The sequence below is a fragment of the Arvicanthis niloticus genome, chromosome 2 (assembly GCF_011762505.2).
Source record: "Arvicanthis niloticus isolate mArvNil1 chromosome 2, mArvNil1.pat.X, whole genome shotgun sequence".
Classification (NCBI taxonomy): domain Eukaryota; kingdom Metazoa; phylum Chordata; class Mammalia; order Rodentia; family Muridae; genus Arvicanthis; species Arvicanthis niloticus.
This window is the reverse complement of record NC_047659.1, coordinates 57,291,991-57,310,093: the sequence shown is the minus strand read 5'-3', so window position 1 is coordinate 57,310,093 and position 18,103 is coordinate 57,291,991. Positions and strand designations below refer to the sequence as shown.

General features: G+C 35.0%; 1 protein-coding gene across 1 annotated transcript in view; it reads right to left on the bottom strand.

Moving 5' to 3' along the window:
• Positions 1 to 18,103, bottom strand: part of Znf804a (zinc finger protein 804A) — a 206,202-nt gene that overhangs the window by 23,891 nt on the left and 164,208 nt on the right. The window contains 1 exon segment of the mRNA XM_034496828.2: positions 4,532 to 4,675. Coding sequence (XP_034352719.1) covers positions 4,532 to 4,675 — 144 coding nt within the window.

Sequence of the window (18,103 nt, the reverse complement as noted above, 5' to 3'; positions counted from 1 at the left end):
AATAACATTCAATTGTGTATTGGAATCATATTTGACCTTGTTTTGGCATCCAGAATGAATAGATCAATAGCACAGTTGTGGAAAATTTGGACTTACTTAACGTTTCTGTACCAAAATAGGGACATGATTCAGCCTAAAAGAAAATAAGCAGGGTACTTGGAATTTTTGGAAGGCCAGTCACAAAGAAAAATCAGATTGTAAAGACAGAAATAAATGCCAAATACTTCAATGTTGAGATGATTTCACAAACTATCCAGAGGAAAAATCATTCGGGAAATAATGACCACATCAAGAAGGAAAGACACAGTAGCAGCAGCCAAAGAGACAACGAGGTGTATGAAATAATTTTGAAATATAATTAAAATAATGATTTTAAAGGAATTCAATGACATGGAAAAACAAATAGTAACAATTAGAATTTTAACACAGAAATTTCAAGTATTAAACGTAATTTTTAAAGGACTGGATCCCTGAGGGCCAGAAGAAAGGATGAAAACAGGCAATCTCAAGAAGTAGGAGGTTGGGGGTACCCTCCAGAATGTACCAGAGACCTGGGAGGTGAGAGACTCTCAGGACTCAAAAGGAAGGACTCTAGATGAGATGCCCTACAGTGGGGAAAGGGAATTTGTAGAGCCCACCTCCAGCAGAAAGTCAGGGCATCAAGTGAGGGATGCGGTTGTCATTCCACAGTGAAAACTCTGACCCATAATTGTTCCTGTCTGAAAGAATTGCAGGGATTGAAATAGAGAGGAGTCTGAAGAAAAGAAGGTTCACCACAGGCCCAAAGTGGGATCTAGCTCAAGGGTAGGCCCCAAGGACTGACCCTATTAATGAGGCTGTGGAGCACTCACAAAAAGGGGACTATCATGACTGCCCCCCGAAAGACCCAACAAGCAGCTGAAAGAGTCAGATGCAGATATTTGCACCTGACCAATGGACAGAAGTTGCTGACCCTGTGGTTGAATTAGGGAAAGGCTGGAAGAAGCTGAGGAGGAAGGTGACCCTGTAGTAGGACCAGCAGTCTCAATTAACCTGGACCCCTGAGATCTCTCAAAAACTGGACCACCAAAAAAGCAGCATACACCAGCTGATATGAGGCCCACAACACATATACAGCAGAGCACTGCTGGTTCTGGGTTCATTCAGAGAAGACCCACATAATCCTCAAGAAATTGGAGGCCCCAGGGAGTGGGGAAGTCTGTTAGGGTGTGGGAGGGACATCCTCATGGCGATGGGAGTGGATGAGATATGGGATGTGGAACAGTCAGAGGGTAGACTAGGAGAGAAATAAATTCTGGAGGTTAAAATAATCAATCAATCAATCAATCAATAAATAAATAAATAAAAATTCTAGAACTGAAAATGTAATAAAATAATAAACTAACTGAAGTCATAATAGCATATTATATCTATCAGATTGTGCTTATAACCAGGCTTTTTGAAAGAACATGAGGAGAAAAATAACAAGGAATAAATAAAGATTGCAAGAGCTTTGTGACGATTTAAAAACTGTCTGTGTTATATGAATTGAAGAATGATCTAGAGATGTCAAAGGAACAGAAACCTCAGATCACAGAACCTCCTCAAATAGCTTTCTCCATGTTCTCTACTTTAACTGATAGCCCCTTGTGTTGCGGTAAATCTCTGACCCAAATAAGACCAGTCAAGGAAAACACAACTCAATATTTATGGATATAAACTGCACGCCTAGATTGGGCAGATTTACCATTACACTACTCTATTCCCCAGCTATGAGATCCCTTATAACTTGCGGGGGTTTTTTTCAGGCCATATGCTTCTCCTCCATTGTCCTTCCACCTCCTGCTTTTCTGCTCCTCTGTTGACTTCATACTCCTTCACCTTCCCCCCTTAATCCCCTCCCCCACCCTGTCGACTTCCTCTTCCATTGACCTCCTCTTTCCTCAATTTCTCTCTCTCTCTCTCTCTCTCTCTCTCCTTTGGTAAGCCTCTTTCTCCACCTCCCCTTTTACTGTTCAATCACTGGCTCTAGCCTTTATTTTACAAATTAAGGTGGACAGAAGGTTCATAAGAAGTTACCTGTGTACTGACTCACTCCTCCTCTGCAGCCCCGCCCAGGAAAGTGGAACCAGCATCAAAATACAAGGTTGGGGCTATCCACAACAACGGCCTCAAATAGCTTTTTCCATGTTCTCTACACTTTAACTGTCTGATAGCCCCTTGTGTTGATTTTTTTAGTACATTCAATTTGTCCGGTCCACAAGTCAACTTCCTTAGTTCTTGAATAGACTTATCCAGGGGTGAAGATCTATATTTTCAATAGTAGGTTCAAATATTGTCAGATAGTGGATATTTTATGTTTTGTTTATAGTATTTCAACTTCAGGTTCTTAGAAGCTAAAACAAAATTAATAAAAATTCCCACTGACAATCTGTGCATTCTTTATATTACTTAAACCATCTATTGGCCTGATATCTTCATTGAGAGATAAGGATCACTCCCTATGAAGACACTGTCATTGGTGTGCCATTGTCTCATAACAAAGTAATATAGAGATAACATAGATTTAAATGTTTCAGATACTGCATCATTATCTAAGGGTTTACTCATCAAGAGAACTATCAATACTCATGCTGATTTAATAAACTATTACTGTGAGGTTTAACATCATTTTTGGCATTTGATGATACACCTGTGTATAAAGCTTAATAATATTTATTATGGTCAAGTGGGAACCGCCGGGTCTTTAAATGACAAGTCAAAAACATTTTGATTTCTCTTTGCTTATATGGATAGAATATGGTGTTTGTGTGTGTGTGTGTGTGTGTGTGTGTAAAGAAACTATTTTCAATAAAAAATAGAAAAAAGGAAAAAAAACATTCTTCATAGTCACTAAAGAATTATATATATGTATATATATTAATTGATGTTTGCTTTTTATATTGTATTATTTCTGTATTGATATTGTGTGCTTCATTTTGTAAAAAAATTGATAGGAGTTTTAGGATAAGGTATACATATGAATGCTACAAGGATCCTTTAGTTGTAATAGCCTGAGAATCCTGTGTCCCACTTTGTGTTTTGTTTATTTGTGTGTTTGTTTATTTAATTGAGATCTATAATTATTTTTTAAAGAGTAAATAGTATACTAAATTCACAAAGACTTTGGAACTGGAAAGTTTGAGTGCCACATCAAAGAAATAAGTAAATAAAATAAAACACTACTGGACAAATTAAGAAAATAAATAGAACATGAAATCATACTATTGGCTTGTGTGTCATAATATTCAAATTAAGCAGTTTATATGTAAGAAGATTCATTCTGTTGTAAGAAGAGGGACTGTTCTATCAAAACTCTTGCCTTTGCTTGTGGAATCAGAGATCTATTATGCAACAGGGGGAAGAAATAAATCAAGGACAGATCCTTAAGCTAAACATGCATTAATTAGTCATGTGTGAAATTGGAGAGTTACTTTCCTGCTACTGCAGCTTTTCTAAGCATAATTTAGTCAATATAAATGACTGGAACATTGACAGTAAAGTACAATGAACATAATTGTCTTAGAATCACTTAATGAGAGAAGTTTCCCCTAGTCTTTCCTTTGGTGTTGGATGATTCATCCTATTTCAACCCAATATTAATAAAAAGTTGGTGGAATTTCATCTGTTCAAACATATTCCTTTTGTCTTTATCAAAATTAAATTTGAATAATTTTTGGGTGGGGTTTGACAAATAAGATATATATAAACTGATGCTAACCCTGACATTCCATTATTAGAAACAACAAATAATGTCTTGCTAAATATCAGGCACATTAGAAAATAAAATCAATGTTAACTTCACTTCTTAGTCACTGATTTAAATTTGTCTTTACAGAACTTAGCAAACAGTGAATATTGGATTTATAATTGATATTAGTATAAAATACTAGTAAATTAAGGCATATACACATCATGCACGTAGCTAATCAAGAACCCGAAGACATTTTTCCCATGGTATTTCAAGACAGTTTTCTATAACAGTTTTGTGAAGAACACAATTATGACTGTCAGTTGTACAAGGAATATACAACAATGACAGTCATTTAACAATATATCACCTACTGACCTCATAGATGTCTTTTCCTGTATAAGTATATGCTGACAAAATTTACATAATTAAAAATGACTAAAGATTCATTTTCCAGTACACATAATTATTGTTAAGCAATGCAATACCATATATGTAAAAGTTTACTTATATTAAAAGACTATAGTTTTGAACAAGTTTTTTAGACTGTTATATATTTGAGGACATTTAGTAGATCATTTTCTGCAGATTATTACTTTTAAGACAAATATGAAAATATAAGACATCTATTTGTGACTCAATTTTCAATATTAAACATTTCTTTTCTTAAAAAAGAAAATTTTGTCTTTTAAACTTGATTCACCATCACAGAATTACATCTTTAAAATTATAAATTGGACAAAACAAAATAAAACTTTTAATATGGTCTTAACAATTCAGTCTGTGACAATTGCTTTAAAATGTTTTTGATTTTTTTCTTACCTGCTTGTGGGCGTGGTCATATGAGTTAATGTGATTGTCAAATTCCTGATGCTTATAGTACTGCTTGTCACAAAGTTCACAGTAAAAATTTGCCTTCAGATCCTCCAGAGCTTTGGCAATAGTGTTCTCCTTCTCAGCATAGTCCTGAAACATAAAATTTCAAGGAAAAATAAAAATTAGCTTTCCCTTAAGTTAACTTTGCGTTGACAGTTGTCAACTTTAATACAGCGATTAAAACTAGAAACAGGACAAAAGACAAAACAATATCAGCCAAACAAATTTGGAAAAGATTGTGTTAAAAAATCAAAACATTAACAGATGAAGCCAATATAAATTTTAAAAATCAGCAGAAGTACAAGCAAGAAAGTAAATAATATAGAAAATGGCATTAACTGAACATAGATCCAATCTTTGCCAACATTAAAATTCAGCTTTTAATAGCAGTTTGGTTCTGCTGTAGATTTCTAACTCTTAGCTACTACAAAATGCTCTTTAGTAAACATCTGAAATGTAACCTATGAAGAGATATGCACTGCCAAATATATATGCAAATGAGATATTCTTTTTCTTTTCATATGTAGTCACATAAACATATTGTTAATTTAAACTTGATTTATTTTATCATTGTCATTGATCCCATGATCAATTTTATTAAAATTTAAAAAAAAAATTGAATTTTTGCATCCTAGGTACTTTTCTGTAAATTGTTTAAATTCTTTACCCAAAATGAAAGAGATACAGAGAGAGAGAGAGAGAGAGAGAGAGAGAGAGAGAGAGAGAGAGAGAGAGAGAGAGAGAGAGGAGAAACAGAAAAGCTGGGCAGAATATCATATCCATCATGATTATTGTAAATAAAGATTAATTTACAACTCTACCTTCCAGAGGATGGAGAACAGAGTCAGGTGTGTGAACATCTGATTAAGAAGCATGAACTTGTAAGGCTTGTCTTATAGCTTTCAGACCTTACATTTTGTTTCCAGACACAAGTGCATTTTAATAGCCTTATTTATATATTCATTTAAATTTGAAAATATTCATTTCCCATATGCTACTACAGCATGTTCCTAGACACTGAGATTTGGAGATAAGGGATGATTGTAGGCATGCTTATAATCCCAGCATTGGTGTGGTTGATACAAGTAGAGCCCTAAAATTTGTTCAGCCAAAACAATCTATTGTATTAGTATCGAGTCCATGAGAGAGCTTGGCCAAAAGAAGTGTTATAGCTGTACCAATTGCTGAGCAGTTAAGATCACTTCCCACTCTTGCAGAGGGCCTGACTTCAGTCCCTAGCACCCACATAGTGGCTCAACATTTTCTATAATTACATTCCAGTTGATCCAATTCCTCTCTGGCTTCTGTGGACACCAAGCATGGACAAAAATGCAGAAAAGACACCCAGAACTACAAAAATAAAAATTCAAAAATCTGAAGCAGCTATATGGTAAGACTTATCAGCTATAAGGTAAAGACTTATCAAGTAAGGAAATTGTTGCCCACTTTCATGATTTGCGGGGTATGGTTTTTAGTAACTAATCATTTGTCAAAATCTATGAATGAATAGGTCACTTACTCCATCAATTAAATTATGAAAAGTTATTCATCGTGAGATAAATTTATTTTTAACTTCACAGAAAAAAATAAAAATATTCTAGCATCATGAAATTCTTGTGTATGATTTTGTGAATTGGTTATAGTATTTCAACATGTATGTCTGCTGTTCCCTGTTGTGGTATTTGTTACTAATGAAGTTTCAAGAATGGCATATATGGCTTGATCAGGCTAGCCCTCTTTGTCCTGGGAGTACTTTTATCTCTGCTCATCATGTTAAAGCTTGTCTTTAACAAAATCAACAAAGGACATGGCTTGAATCTGAAAATGGACCCCCAGACAGAGTTATTAAATTAATATTATACACAGAGCTTACCAACATAAGACATGGAATATGCTCTTGATAATGCATATTCCATGATGGATAAGGAAGGCATTCTTGTCAGAATGACCTAAGAAGGGTTCAGTCTTGTTTATGCAATAAAAAGGGGGAGATGTGGAGAGCTTTGGGGACTGTCTCGCAGGAATCTAACATTGGCCAAAAACAAGGAAATGTGCTGCAGGGAGGAATCTGACTGAACAAAGAAGTAATTTTAGGCAGGAATCTAAATCCTAGGCTAGAAAAATAAAATAATTTCAGGCAGGAATATAAATTGTCAGCTAGAACAAAGAAGTAGGCTTCAGGTATGAAAATGACTTTGGGCTAAGACAGGGAAGTAGGCTCAAATATTTTAGTCATCCTGATAAGCCCTTAGAAATAGTGATCAAGGGAGTGATCAGGGGAGTGATCATGGGACTCTGTTTACTGCCTTGCTTGTTCTTTGGCTATTTGTGTTTATTGTCTTCCTTGTTTCTTAACTATTTGCATCATTTGTATTGCTAGACCCTCAACCTAGAACTAACCTTAATACATGCATGAAACTAAAATGGTATAAAAGCAAAAACGAGGAGGAAGGATGGGATAGAGGGTTTATGGGGGACAGATAGGGAAAGGAGATAACATCTGAAATGTAAATAAAAAAGTTTTAAAGGACAGAAAATGAATCTTATTGATCTAGAGTATTTGGTGAATTTATATTGAATAATTAAAATAAGGTTTCGCAAAGCTTGAAATTTAAATGAATAAATAGTATGATATCATGGTTTAAATCTATGTATCTGACATAGCTTTAAAGTCAATACATAGGATATAGTATAATGGAATTAGCTTTATTAGTTATTGAGTTAATTCTCAAGTGATCTTCAGCAGAGATTGCTTCACAAATTCTTTCACTAACTCATGTAATTCTACTCTCAGTGAAGCTTACTTACATAATCTTAGTGTTTATTTCATGATATGGGTTTTATTCTCCAAAACAAAAATTTTCCAGTAGAGAAAAATAACTGTTTATACTGTATTTCATCTCTAAATTTTAAAAACTTAGTGAAACAGATTAATATTTCAGGAAAACAGAATCTTTCAAAAACATCAATATTTACAGACTTGAAGAAAAAACAGTAATTTTAAATAATAGTATGTACCATGTATTCATTATTTTTATAGGCTCAGGGACCTGTTTAGAATTTGGATATGTTGATTCATTTAGTCATTATTTTAAATTTGTTTTTGTTAAATTATTTTATTTATTTATATTCCAAATATGGCCCCCCTTCCCTGTACCCCCTCCCAGAAATTTTCACCCTACTCTCTTATGACCTTTACCTCTGAGGGTACTCCCCCATCCATCCATCCATCATTCCACCCCTGTCACTGACCCACCCACCCCCACCCTCACTCCCCAGCATCCTCCTTCCTTGGGGTACCATTATTAAAATATTAAAAATGCATATTATAAATGTTTCTTTAATTTATAGCTGAGAAGACCAAAGCTCAGAAATTTAACTAACCAACCTCGAGATATACAGGACATTTTAATTTAATCCACATTCAGGCTCAAGTAATAGGGTCTATGGTAGTAAATTGTCTTCATTTTTAATGAAAATAAAAAGAGGAAGAAAGCTAAAATGACCAACAAGTGCTCACCACTCAATTACTTCCCCAAAGTCAATGCAGTCTCTGTTTCTCCCCTCCATCTCAGACTATTCCTTTAGCACTATTGTAAACTTAAAGCATGGCAGTATCACCTCCTCATTCATATTAGGTGTCATAGATAAAATCATGACTGATATTTTTCCCATCATAATTTACTTATCATTTCACTCCTCACTCTCTTCTTACTTTTACTGTCCTACAAGAGAGTAAACGATGTGTAGCTTAGTTGAGTTTAAGGTTGAAAAATAAGGTAAATAACACACAGTTTTGAACCAAACCATTTTCAATTTGATATGAACTGAAGTAAGGAATCAAATCTTACTCATGTAACAGTTGTTAAAGAAAAGGAGGCCATGAATTTGAAAGAGAACAGAATTTATACAGGAAGGTTTGGAAGAAGGAAGAGGAAGAGGAGAACAGTGGAATGATACTATACTCTAAAAATATTTTTAAAGTTAAAAAAAATCATGCACAAAATAGAATGACTTTATTATTACGTATTTGGCATAGATATGTGCAATGCATGCATTATTATTGCCCAAGCATTAAAAAAAGTGCATTGTGTATAAATAATATCAGTCACATGTTGCTGGCTTGCTCAATGGCTCCTATGACTTTTCTTTTGGATGATATTGAGACAAGCATTGACTCAGATTATGAATAACCTTAATGTATTCAGCACAGCTTCCCACAGCAGAAGGTATGGAATATAACTGAATAACTGGAAAAGGACATAACTACTCATATATGCTCAAACCAAAAGAACACTTTGTTTGGCATAGTCATTTTATATTTAACTTGAACACACATTTTAAAATGTCTTCCAGATGTGAAGGCAGAGTGTGAAGAACAAACCCACAAAAGTCATAGATTTAAACCAATTAAGATTTATATTCATTTAAAATGCTAAAGTCTGAATCTTTAATTTTAGGAGGGCAATATGAAGGTCATGAAACACAATCAGAAAACTAGGAAAATGTTCAGTGTTGAGGATTCATTTCAATGATAGAGCCCTGCCTATTATGTACATAGCCATGAGTTTGATCCTCAGCACAGTGAGAAAAGATTTTTTTTTTCATTTTGCAGCATTAACAACTGAGCTATACAGTAAATTTCAGTAAACTAAAATTGAGAAGTTAGTGGTCATTCAATGGCCCCCAATGATAATAACCTTGCCATGTATGTAAAGGGAATACCTAAAGTCCATCCTTAAAGACAGAGTCATTTCTAACATGATGCTTCTCGTGGCTTATCACAACACATAGTGCCAATTAATATTCAGATATTTTAAAGGAAGGTGTTATAATTGGGCTTATGAACAATGAACATTTCTGTATGAATGTGAACATCCTACGAGCAGACTCTTTTGTTGTTGTTTGTGTGTTTGCTTGCTTTGCTTTGTTTTTCTGTTACTGCTGCACCCCACCTGTTTTAATGGGGCACGTCGTTCTATTTGTTCAAAGTCCAGCATAAACTCAGCCAATGGTAAAGAAATTGCAGTACAACTTTTTGAATTGAAAGTATTTGGAAAAGCAAAGTGGTGCTGTTTCAGGATGACCCATAGAAACATCAATGTTAGCAAATATCCATACTTGACAATACCTGCATGAAGCTAACTTTCTGTGACATATTACAAACATTGACATAACTCATATAAGCAGCAGCCACCAAAAATGTAATTAGAATCCAGATCTATCAAGGTTTGCATCACCCAACTAAAACTGTCCATTAGCAGCATCCTGTATTTCCAGTTTTATTATTATAGACTCAGACTCTTGACATGTCTAAAAACTTCTTTCTTTAAATGTGTCCTAGTGTAGAGTTAACTTCTTAGATTTAAGAATCCAAGAAGTAGTTAATGTTAGTCAGGGTACAGAATCTATGTACTTTAAGTTAATAGTAGTACCAAACAAGCCTGCATGAAATCTCACTACAGGACCACTGCAGGGACAAGATAGAGTCTGTGATTACATTCACCATATTGACACCTAAATACTGAGACTTATGTTGATGCCCTAAAGATATGAGATTCAGTTCTACTTGATGCCATGTGAGGCCAATGTGGCCCTGTGTTTCAGGTCTTTTCCTTTCATCAAACATCTTACAGAGGTTATGGTCCTACCAAGGGAAAGATTTTACATAGCAGCTGTGATCTGTCTATAGTCCAATTTCTGTATTTCTATTCTTTACAGAGAGAATACAGGTCTACTCTAGTAAATTGCATTTGAAAAGAACTCTCATGAATTCAGGCTTCAGAACAATAACACGCACATAGATTTTTACATTGTTTCCTAAAGAGCTTGGACTCTTCAAACCCATAATGACTCATTGTCTTTATCATTTCATATGAAATGATAAAGTTTTAAACAAATCCCATGCTTCAGAATAAAACAAGGCTCTAGGCATGTTCTAGGTGACTCAGAGTCCACTGGTACATAAGTGTACACATATGCTAAGCTAGATATTGTGAACAAATCCAGGATTTAGATCATGTCCAGAATCCTAAATCTCAAACTTGTGTCTGTGGTTTTAAAGTCTGACCCAGCACCTCTGGGCTCAAGCCTCATCTTAGGGTCTCAGGTATTATGCCTATCCTAGAGGTGTGTCCTCGAGGCATCAGGTTCCTAACCACAATGTCTATGTCTAGCTATGTCTCTTTAAACCAGGGTTTCAGGCTGATTGCCAGAGATTCAAGTTTTATCCTTTTGTATTTCTTTCACATTTGTGAAACTTGCCTGATAGAGAAGTACAGAAGGAAGGTTGACAATGTGAAATAACATGATCAAGAATCCAAAAATAAATGGGTTGTTCCTAGAGAGGTCAAGCTGAGAAACAGAGCTAAATCTCCATTTATTTAATCCTGCTGTCCATTGTGCAAGATGAAAAGAAATCTAAAAATCTAAGGAGGCATCACACCCCTCAAAGACAAAATCATGTCTGAGAAACTGACTGCAAAGCAAGGGAGTATGGGAAACACTGACATGATCCTCAACTGTTTAAAGCATGTAAGTTTTAGAAACCACACACACACACACACACACAGAGAGAGAGAGAGAGAGAGAGAGAGAGAGAGAGAGAGAGAGAGAATTCAATAACATTGGAAAAATAATGACTAGCTTAGAAATTTTGCAGAAGTTGGCTTTATAAAATACAAAACTAAAAAGCAACTTCTAGTATTGGAAACATTTGAGCAAAATGAAGAATGGATCGGAGCTCATCAATGGCTAAATTGATCAGACAAAATGAACTATGAACTTGAAGACAGAATATGTGAGAATAGTCAGGGAAGTAGGAAAAGACTAAGAAGATGTAGGATATAGCAAACACATGTCTAAGAGGAAAACTCATCAAAATAAATGTCTATATTGAAACTGAGAATAGGTTCAGTGAGATGGCTCAGTGGACCAATGCTTTCTGATTTGAGCTCAGTTCTTAGAAAATGTAAGACAGGGAGACTGAACTCCTGCAACTTGTCCTCTCACTTTCTCCTGCATGCTGTTTTTAGCACCTGCATTCAGGTACATACATATAATATTATTTTATTAAGAATTACTTTAAAAATCTGATAGTATCTCTTAAAGGGGGGGGCAACAGACAAAATTCATCAGAAAATAGGCACTACAAGGCACTATAACCAGCAGATAAAAGAAACAAACAGATAAAACAAGCAAAACAAAATCAAGTTTATTAAACTAAATTTTGTGATGTTTGGAGATATGTTAATTAAATTGGCATGCCTCTATCTGAGCAAAGGAGAAAGGAATTAGTCTGAAATAAATAGAGAAATAGAGGAAGAGATGGTGTCATTGTTATGAGACATGAAAGGATCCAGGGAAAGGGACAACTACATGTCAATGTAAGAATAAATGAATGGTAATAAACCAGGCATCCTAGATGAGAAGGGTTATTAACAAATTCCAAACAAATGTAAACTACCAAGAATGAGTAAGGAAGTCATTAAAGACAAATAACAATGAAATCTACAGTCACTGATCAAGAGTCTCATGCTAAAGGTAAGAGCTGTCACTGAATACTTTAATACTGAATTCTGTAAACAATCTTAGAAATTCTTTTAAAAGCCTGGAGGAGAAGGAATATTTCTTTTTTGAAACCAGGATTATTCTGATTTCAGTGTTAGACAAGCACACTGGAAAAAAGTAAAATAGCAATTCAATATCCCTCATAAACATAAGAGTAAAACGTCTCAACAGGATACTAACAAACTAAATCCAACACTACCACCCAGGGATCATTTTGTCTTAGGAGCTGATATTTCTATATTGTATGGATAATTACAAATGTAACTTTATATCATCCCTGTCCATCATATAGTGGCATAAGTATTATGGGACTAAACAACTATGGACCCCGGTTGAGGGGTGTGGCCACCCACCCTTTTCAATATTTTATCCCAGAATTGCTCCTGTATAAAGCAGAGACTGAAGGAAAGGCCACCCAGAGACTGCCTCACCAGGGAATCCATCCCAAATGCAGCCACCAAACCCAGACACTATTGCTGATTCCAAAAAGTGCCTGCTGACAGGAGCCTGATATAGCTGTCTCCTGAGAGGCTATGCCAAAGTCTTATTGATATGGATGCGGATGCTTGAAGCCAACCATTGGACTGAGCAGGGGGACCCCAATGGGGGAGTTGGGGGAAGGACTGAAGGAACTGAAGGGGTTTGCAACCCCATAGAAAAAACAAAAATATCAACCAAACAGACCTTACCTCCCCCACTCCCCAGAGCTCCCAGGGACTAAATAACCAACCACAGAATACACATGGAGGGAGCCATGGCTCCAGCTGCATATGTAGCAGAGGATGGCCTTATATGGCACCAATGGGAGAGAAGCCCCTTGGTCCTGTGAAGGCTGAATGCACCAGCAAAGGGGAATGTTGGGGCGGTGGGTGGTGTGGGAGTGGGAGTGTGGGTGGTAGAGCAACCTCATGAAGGCGGGGGGTGGGTGGGTGGGATGGGGGGATTCTCGGAAAGGAAACTGGGAAAGAGGATAACATTTGAAATGTAAATAAACAAAATGACCAACACAAAATTTTAAAAAAATATTAAGGACTGATCTTTCAAATAAGATCTCTACCTTGCTATGTTAGTGCAGTCAAGAACCTGAGTCAAGACAGGTCATGGGCCCTAGAGGGAACATACTACAGTTATATTCCTAACATAGTAATATATCAGAATATCACTGAACACCCATCAGAGGAGCTTCTTCTTGCAAGAGATGATGATTATTTAACATAGATACTGGCAACTGGAGAATGAGAGACATTGGAACACTCAAACTTAATAGGATGTGTTTATAACATCCTCTTATCAGGGATCAGGGATCTGTGTAACCAAGGAGGTAGAAAAATTATAAGAGCCTAAAATTGTGGAAAGCTTAAAAAAAAACCGCATTTTTCAGACACACCAAGGCAGGAGCACATAACTCACAGAGCTTTTGTTGTTTCTCTACCTGTTTGTTGTTGTTGCACCTTTATTTTATTTTTTCTTTAAAAGAGAGAGACGGGGCATGGGGAACATACAGTTTGTGTGTTAGTAACTTGGCAGTTTTTCTATCACTGCACTATCCATAGACTATGGTGAGGTATCTTTTATGTCCTAACAAGGTGTTATTCAATCTCATGATAAAAGTGCATATTATTAAATTCCCATTCTAGGAGTGTTAGAGAGTCAAAGTTAGGTGTGTCCACACCAAAACCATTTTAGAAGGTGACAAAACAGGCATATATATTTATTTATAAAATATATTTTTATGCTTATATCCCAGGTTTATATTACTCAGACTGTGCTGGATTTCTACAGAAAGCAGTTCAGCTTCCTTCTCTTTGCAGCAAGCATCATAACACTATGTCAGTTTTGTCTGTCCTATTTCTTTTGATTTTTGGACTTGTTTCCCAAATCAGATATCTAAATAGAAAACTTTAGAAATTTAAGAACTTGCTTTGACTGTGTTTTCACTATCTGCTCTGAAAATCTTTCTGACCAGTGGAAGTTTTCTGAAAAACTTAAAGTGTTATTATGCTTGTGTTCACATTTTCAATGTTCTCTCACTCTCATTAGAATAACTATCCACACAGCAACAGATAGAGTTCAATGATGTCCCAGTTGCAACTTTATAATCATTCTCCACCCTTCTATACATCATAAGCAAACCAAGTTCCTCAATGTTTCTACAGCTTTCTTAATTTTATATTCAGTTATGCTAAGATTTGTCATTTATTCTCCTTAGAATGTTCTTATGCCAGATGGCCACATGAAACATTTATTTACCTCTGCACATTTCTGCAAAAACTCCTATTGTCTTTATGAGCTCCTCTTTACCTTGCTCCTAGAAAAATATTGTTTTTCATTATCTTTATATCTATTCTATCTTTTATTTTAATATAATTAGTAGGAAAGTGATACAGTATACCTTTGGGTACTGGATTCCTTAAACTACCTTAACTATAACAAATTTCATTATATATATAATTTGTTACCTATAATATAGAAATATATAGACACAGACACAGACACAGACACAGACACAGACACAGACACAGACACAGACACAGACACAGACACAGACACAGACACAGACACAGATATGTTCTTTGCCTCTAGTTCCTGAAAAGTAACTGTAGAAATCTTTGGGGTCTTCAAAGCGATAAGATTATCTTAGCATGACAAGTAGATAATGGTGGGTATGATCCATAGATAGATTTAAGATGAAGACTCTTATATGGAAAGTTCGAAGTAATGGTCCAAGGTGTAACTTGCAGCCATGTTCATGAATCCCTAAATAGGGTGAGTGGATAAAGCCCAAGCCTGTTATCAATGATGAATGTACTTATTTATGGCTTCCTAAATTCAAAGCACTTCTGGATGATGGATACATTTGGGAGTGGTGGGGATAGAAAGCCCATAAGGAATGCAGGAATTCCCTGGGATGGCCTCTGGCTCTGTCCTGTGATCTCTCCTTTATGCCCATTCTAGAATTATATTGTTATAATAAATCATAAAGATAAATACACTATTCTCTTGATTTCTTAAGCCATTATAGAAAATTATCAAACCTGTCGATCAGGTCTTTAAAAAAATTCTGAATTTAAAGTGGTTGTTAGGAATACAGGTAACTTGGTAACTTCAAAATGAGCATGGTTTTACAGACTAAGGTTTAGCCAGGAGAGTCTGAAATTGACTCATCTATTTTTACAATTAAATGAAATTGTATGGCACATAGTTGGTATCCAAAAAGTTGAAAGTTTAATTTGTGTGAAAAATAATTATCATAGATTTGATATAGGAAATATTGTAGCAGAAACATATCCTATTAGGTCTGTTTTATTCTTTATTTGATTGAAATTTTTCCCAATATGGCAAAGGAATAGCCATTTATAGATGAAAGAGGGTTGACTATTGTCATCCATAAATGCCAGGGTATTCTCAAAGTCTAGATTCTATCACCTAAAAAAGAAAATCATGTATCACATGATGCTTTTGAAGGCCACAGAAGGGACAGGTAAAGGCTGAGTCAAAACATCAAATTTTTATCAATGGTCATAGATTCATTGAATAGACTATACCAAAGAAGTTAGTATTAAAGAAAATAAAATTTAAGATGGCAAAAAAACCAGGAACTTATCTATACCTTACTTATAAAGGCAGAAAATGATACTGAAAACGTCGTTGTTGAGTGTCATGTCTTCATGTCTTTAAATAAACCTCTTTGGTGATTATGACTAGACAGTAAGTAGTAAACATTGATGTTCACTTTTCAAAATAAAGGAAAGCAAGTAAAGTTATTTTCCAAGAGTTCTTCTTTGCAGAAATACTCCATGGAATCATCAAGAAAGGTTTTTAATTTATAAAAGTATTTTATTGATTTCATTATTATACGTTATATGTATAACATTGTGTGTATCTGGTACATGTAGGAATAAGCAAAGGGATATCCTGAGGCTGAAGGTAAAGATGTTGGTGAACTAACACATGAGTGCCAGGATTTAAACCCATGTCCCCTGCAAGAGCAACATGTGCTCTTAACCACTGATCCAGCTCTCTAGCCCATCATGAATTATTAGCTAATAACAATTACTTTCTTATTACTATTCATCTAATTTCAACTATTAGATAAATAGTATATTTTCTATCTTCATAATTTCTATCACTTCAAAGGTCTACGTACTTCCTTGCATCTTCTTTAAAAATATAGTATTATATAGTCCTCTTGGATATATTCTTCATCTACATGATTCCTCCTTAAAAGTGTTTGGTCTTTTGAAACATCATTTATTACTACTGCTTGGATCCTCTTGTTTAAACCTATCATTATTTCAATTCAAGTAAGTACCAGAGAATATTAGCTTTTATTTCCCTTTGTGTTTGGAAATATTACTTCCTCACTGCTATTAATATCACTCACAAGTCTCCCTATGGTAAGGACAAATATATCTCAGCTTTCAAGGTAAACAGGAACATTTACATCAGACTTTCCAAAGCTCAATGCTTTCTGAGTTGTATTATATTTCTAGCATATATATATATATATATATATATATATATATATAATCATACATAGATTTCGCAAAGAAAGATTCCATATAAATAGGTTTCAAAGAGGCCAACTATAGCATATGAGTGATAGTAATTGAGGGTAATTGTTTCACTTGAGAGTTCTCCTAAATATACAAGCAGCAGTCATTTTCTCTGAAAGTTAGAAGAAAAGAATGTAATGATCCCGTGCTTATTTGTGACTTTCTCAGCTGTAGCAGCAGTCTAGGATAAGATACTATCATTTCTTAGTAAATTGTTTCATTTGTGAACGTAGCTTCAGTTCCTCTGAAAATAGAAGCTGAGACAATGGAGCTTAAGTGGCTTATCTTAGTCACGTGAGGTTACATAGTTTATTCCGGATCTCAAGAAACACTGAACAATTGTGGCAAGTGTAAAATGCTGACAAAAACTCTGGCTTTTGCTCTGACTTAAGGAGAGTTTGAAAGACATCATCTAACCACAACTCATAACATCTTTTTTTTTCTCCTTTAGAATTACCAGAGAAAAAGAATTACCAGATCACAGGGTGGAACATCACTTAAAACTTTGAGAGTAAAAACATTCAGAGAAGTACAGCAACTGATATTTTGACCTTGATCAGAAACCTCTAGAGTCAAATTGGGGCATCCCAATGTTAACTTAAAAGGCAACAAACAAAAATAATATGATGGTGATCTATGATTGTACGAGACAGAAAATCTTACTACTTAGGTATTTTTGATATTCTGAGTTTTTCTTTCATAACTCCTATGTTCTCATAAAGAATCTACAAGTAGGAACTTAATATCCAGAAAAGGTGCAAGGAAGATTACCTCCTTGCTCACAATACATTTTCTTCCCTGTGATAAAAGTTTCCTTTCATGTTAAACAGAATTTTTCATGGCTCAATCCAACTATCTATTGCTAACCAGGAGACTAAAAATTTTTCAGACGTGCCTTACATCTAACCTCTGTTGGGAAAGTATGACAATATGAAGGTATTTAAAGAGATTTAAAATATATTGAAAAGTTCATAATTAAAAATTGGGCTAGGTTTCTGGGAAAGAAAGAAAAAAGATATCATGCATGAGAAAAAATACTCAATTATTTAATAACTATGAGGCAAAGATATACGAAAATACCAAGAGTTAGTACTAATACAGTATAGAATGCTTCTCTCTCTTTTCAACTTTCCACTCCAGAAATTGGATTCCCAAGTCTTATCTTCTTCAGTTTTAGCTGTAGGTAGTACATGATGCTAAAGGAGAAATCATGGGATAGTAAAAAGTTTAAATGGATCCCAAACCAAAAACCCTATAAACATAAATCTGCTTCAGAAAATACTCTCTCTCTCTCTCTCTCTCTCTCTCTCTCTCTCTCTCTCTCTCTCTCTCTCTCTCTCTGTGTATTAAAAGTTTGGGTGACCAGAAATACTGATATTCCCCACAGCACCAC